The 9,029-nt window shown below is 36.9% G+C and overlaps 1 protein-coding gene across 1 annotated transcript; it reads left to right on the forward strand.

Moving 5' to 3' along the window:
- Positions 1 to 161: 161 nt before the first annotated feature.
- LOC120630528 (mitotic checkpoint protein BUB3) lies at positions 162 to 5,571 on the forward strand. The gene is made up of 5 exons (XM_039899778.1): positions 162 to 548; positions 1,460 to 1,684; positions 1,763 to 2,033; positions 2,402 to 2,534; positions 4,287 to 5,571. The coding sequence occupies exons 1-5, from the start codon at positions 336 to 338 to the stop codon at positions 4,441 to 4,443; spliced, it is 999 nt and encodes a 332-aa protein (XP_039755712.1). The 5' UTR covers positions 162 to 335; the 3' UTR covers positions 4,444 to 5,571.
- The last annotated feature ends 3,458 nt before the right edge of the window (positions 5,572 to 9,029 follow it).

Raw genomic sequence — 9,029 nt, forward strand, 5'->3', positions numbered from 1 at the left:
TAATTTATCAAGCAAAGTTTTAAAGTATGGTTCTGATTCTTAGACACTGGACCTATTTGGATTGGATTTAATATGTGATAAAATAAATGAATAATTTATAGATAAGACTAAAAGCAAGTGCCACAGACGACAGTTAGTAAAGTGTTTTGTTAAAAATTACAATCTGTGGTGAAACTTAAAAGTCAAAGCAGACCAGTGGTAAAAGTGGTAAAAAATTGGGTGAATTTTTGTGATGGCATACAGTATTGTTGATTTTATTTACGTTTTTCAGTGAAAACATAGCGGAGCTTATAATTTTTAATTACTTTTAAATAACCAACAAAATTGCTTCCACAATGACAGTAACGCGGGTGGCGGAGTCCCGCACAGAATTTAAACTTAAGAGCCTTCCGGAAGATGCGATTTCGAGTGTGAAATTTGCCCCAAAATCAAATCAGTTTCTTCTAGTATCATCATGGGACTGTTCTGTGAGGCTATACGATGTTTCAGCCAACATCGAGAGACACAAATACAGCCATGAACTGCCGGTGCTTGATGTTTGCTTTAGGGTAAGACTTTGTTTATTATTACCGCGCTTTTCTAACCTTAAATCGTTTAGACAACTACACAGACCTACTAAAATAAATGTACAAGACTAGAAATAATGCCTATAATTCATTCCTGTTTGTAAGTATTCAATCTTGTAATCCAAGAAATTATGAATGTCTGATTGAGTAACAAACATCCTATTTACACATCATCATTAACATCAGTCCATCAATTACAATATTAGTTACATAAGAACTGGTTTGAAGACAATATAGAACAGACACAGAGTAAGTTTAGTCATACATAGGTCTAACAAAGTTGTCTAGCATAGTAATTGAGCAGAAACCTTGTGGCAACGAAAGAACCCTTACTGGCCTCAGTAGTAAGGGACCTACGTAGCTTCTAAGTACCAAAACTAGGCTGTCAGCAACACAGATACCTCTTCCTTGTACAGTGATATTGTAACTACTGCTTACTGCTATTTAAAATTTAAATATTCAAACTGCTGAGCTTTGCCTCGGTTTTATAAGCAAGCAGTAAACAAAAATTTCACCCACAAAGCTAGTTATAAGAAAAAGCTAGTTATAAGAATGCATAGCATGCAAACTGGTTTCATTCAAGTTCAACAAGTTCCTGTGATAATTATTATCTTTATTATATAATAGACTAAAAAGCTTTTGCTGATGCGTCTATATCATTTCTTGTGCTCTTTGTCATTTTGATGTTTGTCCAGTCTATTCTTGAACTGATTCAATGATACTGCAGTCACTACATCTTTTTTAGTGTCTGGGGGTTTATTATGTATATTATTCGTAAAAATACTCAACAATAATCCTAGTACCCATGACACAAGCTAGGCTTACTTTGGTGCTAGATGGGAATGTGTGTCTTGTCATATTATATTTATTTATAATGTGCTTACTGTTTACAGGATGCAGTCCACTCCTATAGTGGTGGTTTAGACCAGACACTCAAAATGTATGACCTGAACGCAACAAACGAGACAATACTAGGAGAACATAAAGGTGCTATCAGATGTGTGGAGTTTGCTAGCGAAGTTAACGCAGTGCTGACGGGCAGCTGGGATGGCACCGTCAAGATGTGGGACAGCAGAGTGCCTAACTGTGTTGGAACTTATAACCAGGGGAATGAAAGAGTAAGTAGTGTGAAGAGTAGAGCTATAATTATCAAGTAGGTAAAAATATTATCTACATTGTGTATTATGTTGTTCCAGGTATATACAATGAGTATAGTTGGAGAAAAATTTGTAGTAGGCACATCTGGTCGCAAGATCTTCGTGTGGGACGTCCGCAACATGGGACATGTAAATCAGCGGAGAGAGTCCTCCCTAAAGTACCAGACTAGGTGCATCCGAGTATTTCCTAACAAACAAGGATATGTGCTAAGTTCGATAGAGGGTAGAGTGGCTGTGGAATATCTAGATAGCAATCCAGAAGTTCAGAAAAAGAAATATGCCTTTAAGTGTCACAGGATAAAAGAAGGTGGTATGTAACTTACCTTTAAATAAAAAAAAAATTAGTTCTTACTCTTGCTTCTGAATAAAATATGGAATATAAAGGATGTCATTTTGTGTTGTGTTGTGTTGTGCTATTTTGTACTGTACAGAAAGTTGAACACAACTTGACTCAATGTAGTTCCATAAAGATAGTCTTTTTGCTAAAGAACTATCATAATATTATATCTTCTATCAGACAATCTTTAGGCTGGTATTTAAAAACATTGCTATCAAAAGTTTTGATTCAAAACCACCAATAAAATATTAAGTTTCCTAAAATACACTTGGGCCAATTAAGATGCTTTTTTGAGCACTGAATATGTTTTTCTTGCAAACATATTATTTATTTGTTTCCAGGCTTAGAGAAGATCTTCCCAGTGAACGCTATAAGTTTCCACTCTGTGTACAATACATTTGCCACCGGCGGCTCAGATGGGTATGTCAACATTTGGGATGGGTTCAACAAGAAGAGGCTCTGTCAGTTCCACAGGTATTCATTTTAAAAATCGTAGTACATGTTTTAGAATAACATTGTAATCAATTGAATCGTCATGATCTGTCTTTCCATAACCATTCATTCTGATTTTTTTAAAAAGAAAAATGGGTACAATATGTCCATGCTAATAATATGATTATAGTGATGAAAATATTATTATAGTGGTAATAATTTGATAATTTTCGATATTTCATTTGTCAAATTATTAATAAATAAATAAATAAATAAATATACTGTGACAATACACACATGGTCACCTAGCCCCAAAGTAAGCGTAACTTGTGTTATGGGTACTAAGATAGCTGTTGAATATTATTATGAACATAAATACTTATAATATACAGATAAACACCCAGACACTGAAAAACAATCATGTTCATCACACAAGACTCAGAAAGCAGGGTTGCTGTCCACTGCACCAGTCGGCCGTCAATATGTAATATTGTTGGCTTGTAGACTTGTCAGTGCTAGTGGGCGAAAGTAGGTTTTAAGGTTCTTAGGAACAAACATAGGTCTAAGTTGTTTGTTTAGTAAAATATGGATCTAAAAAAATGTTTTTATTACTTCATCAATAACCAGTGACAGTCCAATGCTGGACTAAAAGCCTATCTCAATGGGAGAGTTTGTCCATAATCACTACGCTGACATGGTTGGTGATTAGACAGTAGATAATAAATAATTTATTGAACAGGCTCAGTTCTCCTGCAGTAAAGAGGATACGATATGAAGGACATAAAAACTGCTAGGCTAGTCTATTTTAGTTTACAGCATTATGTCATATGGAAGTTTATTATGGGATGATGCTGCTGATATTTTCACTGCTCTCGTGCTGAGGGAGCTAAGGGAAGAGGGATGCTCGCGCGATATACTAAATGGGTCCTAGAGTCATTGAGATATAAACTTAAAGATGATAAAATAATGACAGTATATCATCAATCCATATTTGAAATGTATAAAAAAGTTCATATAAATATTTCTAAATGTAGAAGAATGTGACTGGAATAATTTGCACATAAGATATAAGATAATAAGAATAAACTTGCAGTGCAATATACTAGGTTACATAAAATTAATAATTCAATTTTAGAATAAACTACCCTTTGACGTCTCTGACAAACATGGAGATGTCTCTTTCAAAGTTCAAAGTTTATATTAAACGTAAGCTTACAGAAAAGTCGTATAAAGGACTATGTAATTAATAAAAAAGCTTGGGTGTAAATTATATCTTTAAACAGTTTGCTCTTCTAATAATTTAAATAACAATGTGAGATGGTGATGGCAAAAAACAACACCTAGCTAAGGTTGTTTTGGGATTTTTAGACGAGGGCGCGTTTGGAACCCTCGCAGCTTTAGTTTTAAGTTTACGAATACGGTTATCGCCACCATCTCACTACCATGGACAAATAATTTATGTCATGTACGCATCATCAGTGTCATCTATGGCCTACTTGAATAGAGATATTTTTGAATAGTAGCAGAGTGGATGCTGTCCGTTCTCGGTTATATTCCCTCGGTCATCGCGTACGACACCTATGGGGCGAAGAGGGGGGGGTGGTAATTTAATATTCTGATCTGCCGTCACCCCACTGCCATTTATTAATATTTTTGTTGTAAATTGTTTATTATAAATGAAAAGCTGTTGTTCAAATCGTGAATTTATTCTGTTGTTGAAGAAAACAGAATTCATTATCTGTGACCGTCACACAGGTAATAAATAGTCTGTGACTGATCGTTTTGTACTTGTAGGTACAACACGGCGGTGTCGTCCCTCTGTTTCTCGCATGATGGCTCGGCGCTTGCTATCGCGTGCTCGCAGCTCGACGACTCGCAGGTCGAGGAGCCCAAGCCTGAGGACATCGTGTACATCCGCTACGTCACCGACCAGGAGACCAAGCCCAAGTAGTGGCTACCTCCGCGACGTTCTGCACCCCTGGTATAACTTTTGTACGCTCGCGAATTAAACTACACTGGGATCAACGAATAGAGATAAATAAGAGAGATAGAGAAAGAGAGAGTAAGTAAGTAATGTTCTAATGTCTACGTATAAGAGAAGAACGCAAAGCACCTTGCGAGACGCTTTATGGTGTAGTGTCACTTTAAATAAATTAATCTAGAAATGCATTCCCGCGTACCGAAGACTACGAATCATTCAAGAAAATCTAAATAAATGCATTATTGTGTGATATTATTATAAATTACACAGTGCATCTATACTTCACATTACAGATCTTTTTTTTATATGGTATTGATATCTTAATTTCATATAGATTTTTACACCGATATAATAAACCGCGTCACAATTTGTGGTTAAGACTGTCACTATAGTGATCACAGTCACTAGGTGATAATCAGGGTGTTTACTACTATCGCTTAACGCAGTATTATTTTAACAGTGGATGCTTTTGGTAAGACTAATAATACTTATTCGAGGAACGTCAAGGTTTTTACAGATGAAACTTGGTTTGAAATAATAATGCAGTGGTAGTAAGACCCATGTGCCCTGCTCTAATACGTAGTTCATTATTACTCTATGGAAAGATTACGACGTCACGTTTGTTGAAATTAACTTGAAAACCAGCTTCCATATTACCGTTATTTATTTAGGTTGAACCGTTTTCATAATTTTTACATGTGTAAATAGGCTCAGTGAAAATTGGAAAATATGCTCATTGATTGCAATATCGAACACTAGCGGTCATTCAACTCTGTCAATATTCTCAAAGCCAGCCTTCTTAAGTTCTAAACTGCTATCATTTAATTATGTTCACAAGTTTTACACTAACCGGTCTGAGGAATTACCTAAACAAGTCCTATTGAAACCTTTTACTATACCATGGGTTCTGAACGTCTTTCGTATATCCTGACAATTGCGTTGCATGGTTACGGCTCGTGAAGTAATGTGCGACCAGCTTTAGATTGAACTGTAAAGCCATAGTGAAGTTTTTGTGGTGTGACTGGAAGAGTGCAGTGACTTTAGTTTTAAGTGACGCGTATGTGAAATTAAACAATAAATAAATTAAGATAAATGACTTTTTAATCTCGTTTTTTATTTGAAACACTAATTCCTTGCCCTTATACCTATCCTATATTGAGTATGTACATCGTGTTATCCACTGAATTGTTGAGTGAGATAACCCTTGGCTGCAATTTCACCTGGTGGTAAGTGATTAGAGTAGATGCAGTCTAAGATGGTAGCGGGCTAACCTTAGTTAGGATGTCATCATCATAAACTCTTACCGGCCCATAACTGGGCACGGGCCTCCTCCCACAATGAAAAAAGAAAAATGAAAAAATGCGTTATTTGTCATAAAAGAAAAACAAGACAGAATCAAAAGTACTTCAACATCCCTATCCCTACTAATATTATAAATGTCAATGTAAGTTTGTTTGTTACACTTTCACACAAAAACTACTTAACCGATCCTCATTAAATTTATTACACATATTTTTGGAAGTGTTAGAAGTAATATAGGATACTTTTTATCCCGATATCAAGCTCGGTTCCTTTGGGAGAGGGGATGAAAGTGTTTGACGATTTTACACCATAACTCCGACAAATTATAATTTTTGGTTATAATATGTGTTTAATTTTGCCAAAACTTTGTGTAGATCTGATTAATGTTGTTTAAGATAGAGGACAGAACTCCTCAGCGGACAGCAGCAAACCCCTCATTTAAGGCTTAGCGATACTGAATACTTGAATGCCAATTGAATGCCAATGCCACATCAAAAAACAAAATCAAACGCAGACGAAGTCGCGGGCAACATCTAGTAATATATAAATTTTCAATTTTTTTTTGTTTCATTTTGCCCACAAAAAGTTTGAGTAGGGTTTATACCGCTGACCAAGTGTGGGTTGATGGACTCCACACACCTTTGAGAACACTATGGAGAACTTTCAGGCATGCAGGTTTCCTAACGATGTTTTCCTTCACCGTTAAAGCCAGTGATATTTTAATTGCTAAAAACGCACATATTTTAATATTTTAATTGCTTAAAAAAGTTAGAGGTGCGTGCTGTGATTCGAACTCTGTTACCCTAAAGTGAAGCCGTAGTCCTAACCTAAAGGTTATCACCGCTGTTAGGGTGCAGTTATATTACAACCCATAGGCCTAATCAGTTTCTACGCGACATCGTACCGGAACGCTAAATCGCCTAGCGGCATGTCTTTGCCACCCGCCAGACCAGACTAGAGAACGGCTAGATTGTAGTGAAATAAAAAAAGTAAGTGGAACTCCAGGCCTATAATCAGAGTCACACTTAGGGCATGCGTGGAACACGTCCCTTAACAATTATTCATTTTAAAGTCAACATCTGAAGATTCTCCGGTTTCGGAGCGAAACGTGCGTAGAAGGTACATTGCCGAAGCTCTGTTTGGTGTGGAGTATAAGGATTGAAGAAACTATAAATTACACTATACAGATTCTCCTGCTGTTCGCAGAGTATAGCAAATTAAGCTTAATTTTCATAATATATTATGGATTTCCGCAAAGTAACGCCTGCTCCTATCCAATATTTGGAACACGTCCTGCAAAGCCCGCCCTGTGACCATCCTGAGGCGTAGGCTGCTACGTAGCCGAAATTAGTCACAAAAAGGAAAAAATCACATTTTAGTTTTTTTTTTGTTTTTAAATTCCACTACAAGTTAGCCCTTGACTGCAATCTCACTTGGTGGTAAGTGTAGATGCATTCTAAGATGGTAGCGGGCTAACCTTTTAGGGAATATGGTACTATTTATTATTAAACTCTTTATTCGTATACCACAACATTAACATATACAAAATAAAATAAAAACAGAAACATAAAGAAAGTACGGTAGTCATCATACCCCTAATAGGTTTCTACACGGCATCGCACCGGAACACTGAATCGCTTAGCGGCATGTAGGGCGGAAACTAGCCACGGCCAAAGCCTCCCACGAGATCAGAGCAGAGAAAATTCAAACAAAAAAAAAAGCGTTTTAATGTTTCTAATATTGGCAATATTAGGTACGCTTTGCACGTGTTCAAAGATAATGTTATATTTTCCATTCCGCAGCCAATTTTAACGATTCCAACAAACAAGGAATCGTTTTCCATTAAATTAGCGAAATTGCTTCCTTAACAAACAACTTTATAGTACCCACTTATGTTGGAAGTCAATTACGTATAGCTGGGGAGTTGGCGGCCATTTCGGTGCATGATTAGTTTCTTTTATTTTTATCTTACTACAAGTTAGCCCTTGACTGCAATCTCTGCTGGTGTTAGGTGTTAAAAAGCGGGCTAACCTGTTCGGTAGTATGGTAGTCATACCCCTAATCGGTTTCTACGCGAAATCGCACCGAAACACTAAATCGCTTAGCGGCACGTCTTTGTCGGTAGGGCGGTAACTAGCCACGGCCAAAAACTCCCACCAGTACAGACCAGAGAAAATTCAGAAATTAATTGCTCCTGCCGGAAATCGAATCCGGGACCTGCTAGTCAAATTCACAGCGCTCACCGTTGCGCCAGAGAGGATTCTTATTGCCTCGTTGGCATGGGCGTACCTTCTGTCAGATCGTCCGCGGCTGTTTTTTTTATAAACACTACACGAAGACATTTACAGGAAAAATTAGGTGTATGTAGTGTTGTGTGTAGGACAAACAGCCGCAAATGATCTGGCTTTATAGGTAGGGGAGACCAGGTATGAAAGAACAAATATGTTATTTAAGAAGTTATGTTATTTGTACTGCACGGCTAGCATGGGCAAATTTCGCCCTGGGGAAAGGATAAAAAATTATCTTCACCCACATTTTTTCACAAATAATATCCAAATAATGTTTGTAAAAAAATAAATGGGGGTGAACTTCTTCTATTCCTTGTTTCAGTGCCTTAGCCGGTAGACACGATAATTATATACCTTTTCAGGGGATATAGTCGGGGAATATACCTAATATTTATCTCCTGCCGATGCTAGTGACGATTTGTGCTATGGATAGTTACGGTTAAGGAACTTCGTTTGAATAAATTGCCACCTACTCTCTATCTACCGTAGGTATAGGATAGGTGTAAAATGGAGGGGAGAAAGCAACGTTCGCAAACACCAGCGATTCCATCTTCACGTAACAGTTCTAAGAAGGCTTTAGGTGGTCGCAAACACATGCTTTGTTTGAACGCCAATTTGGTTCGAGCCTGCTTTATACTAACCAAGAAGACATTCCAATAATTTACACCAAAATGCGCTCTATTTCAATAACTTTAAAGTCTAACTTAACTGCTTTTTTAAGCTTTGCACGATATCCGCGCACTCTTAAATTTAATTGCAGGATCCATAGCTTGTGTGTTCGCGAAATGTGTTAATTTGAAAACGTTTGGAATACGATTTAATATTTCGCTTATATGGTGTGCAAATTCCATGTTATGTTTGAGCGAGAATGCTTTTAATATGAGTTTTCTGCACCTTCAATTAGTGGCGTGAAATGTTTCTTAAAGAGGGTACCTTATGTTTAACATCATATATTTAACTAGCGGC

This window comes from Pararge aegeria, chromosome 16 (genome assembly GCF_905163445.1).
Source record: "Pararge aegeria chromosome 16, ilParAegt1.1, whole genome shotgun sequence".
In the NCBI taxonomy this organism is placed as follows: Eukaryota; Metazoa; Arthropoda; class Insecta; order Lepidoptera; family Nymphalidae; genus Pararge; species Pararge aegeria.

Bases quoted from the DNA above. Each gene is read 5' to 3' on its own strand.
- LOC120630528 (XM_039899778.1), top strand. From the start codon at position 336: ATGACAGTAACGCGGGTGGCGGAGTCCCGCACAGAATTTAAACTTAAG. The intron at 1,685-1,762 runs GTAAGTAGTGTG...ATGTTGTTCCAG, and splicing joins ATAACCAGGGGAATGAAAGA to GTATATACAATGAGTATAGT. The intron at 2,535-4,286 runs GTATTCATTTTA...TTGTACTTGTAG, and splicing joins AGGCTCTGTCAGTTCCACAG to GTACAACACGGCGGTGTCGT.